The sequence below is a fragment of the Seriola lalandi genome, unplaced genomic scaffold (genome assembly GCF_002814215.2).
Source record: "Seriola lalandi dorsalis isolate HSWRI2012SDOR001 ecotype SW California unplaced genomic scaffold, Sedor1 jcf7180002035045, whole genome shotgun sequence".
Classification (NCBI taxonomy): domain Eukaryota; kingdom Metazoa; phylum Chordata; class Actinopteri; order Carangiformes; family Carangidae; genus Seriola; species Seriola lalandi.
In genome coordinates, this window is record NW_019505621.1 from 1 (window position 1) to 1,188 (window position 1,188).

General features: G+C 50.9%; 1 protein-coding gene across 1 annotated transcript; it reads left to right on the plus strand.

Annotated features, from left to right (window-relative positions):
- The first annotated feature begins 40 nt into the window (after positions 1 to 40).
- Positions 41 to 1,171, plus strand: LOC111647332 (histone-lysine N-methyltransferase 2C-like). Its single transcript, XM_023396945.2, has 3 exons — positions 41 to 435; positions 514 to 626; positions 957 to 1,171. Exons 1-3 carry the CDS (start codon positions 65 to 67, stop codon positions 1,148 to 1,150), a joined length of 678 nt encoding a protein of 225 aa, XP_023252713.2. The 5' UTR covers positions 41 to 64; the 3' UTR covers positions 1,151 to 1,171.
- Positions 1,172 to 1,188: the final 17 nt, after the last annotated feature.

The window sequence follows — 1,188 nt, forward strand, 5'->3', positions numbered from 1 at the left end:
ACACACACACACACACACCTGTTCAGGTGGCGTCTCACTGTCTCTGCTCCTCCAGGACAAGACGATGCTCTGTCACCTCCATAAGCCCAGGACAGTTCCTCTCAGTGGGGACAGGTCTTCCAGCGGCTCCCCCTCCTCCACTCCAGGACCGACCCCTGACCTTGCGGCGATGGTGGCCTCTGACCCGTACGACTCGGAGCTGCGCTGCTTCGCTGTGTTTCGACGAGTGTACGTGCAGCGGGACGAGGCGCGGCAGATCGCCGCCGTGGTGCAGCGCGGTGAGCGGCAGCACACCTTCCGAGTCGGCAGCCTGTTGTTCCGCGCTATCGGCAGGCTCCTCCCTCAGCAGATGAAGGCCTTCCACAACCAGACCGCCATCTTCCCCGTCGGTTACCATGCCAACCGCATCTACTGGAGCATGCGCCACAGCAGCAGGTAAAGTCTGGTTTGCTTCTAAGCACATACTGACACAGCTGATGATCACACATCAATGATGACGGTTTTGTCCTCCAGACGCTGTAAGTACATGTGCTACATCGAAGAGAAGGAGGGTCAGCCGCTGTTTAAAGTGAAGGTGGTGGAGAAGGGACATGATGACCTCATACTGACCGGACCAACACCTAAAGGTAAAAACAGGAATGTATCTGACATTATTGAAGCCTGTGACTCGTCATGTGGCAGCTCACTGACGTTCCACCTGTTAGTTGTTTCCTCTGTGAAGAAACAGTGTCATTACTGTTGTTTGTACAGTCGGTAAACAGGTCACACTGATGACAGCAGACATGAAGACCATGAGATATGTACATTATATAACAGACAGTTAAATTAAATGTATGCACCTATCAGAATAGAATATCTACAAGTCCATGTAGATCCAGGTCACATGATGACGACATGTGGTGTTTAAATACAGTACTGGAGTGTTAGATTTCATCTGTCTCTCTGTCTGTCTTCAGCTGTGTGGGACCAGATACTGGAACCAGTATCACAGATGAGATCCTCCAGTGGGACTCTGAAGCTCTTCCCAGTTTACCTGAAAGGAGAAGATCTGTTCGGTCTGACCTCATCTGCAGTGACCAGGATCATTGAGTCTGTATGTAACACACACACACACACACACGTTCAGATACTAAATCCAGACTTAGACTGACTGTGTGTGTGTGTGTGTGTGTGTGTGTGTGTGTGTGT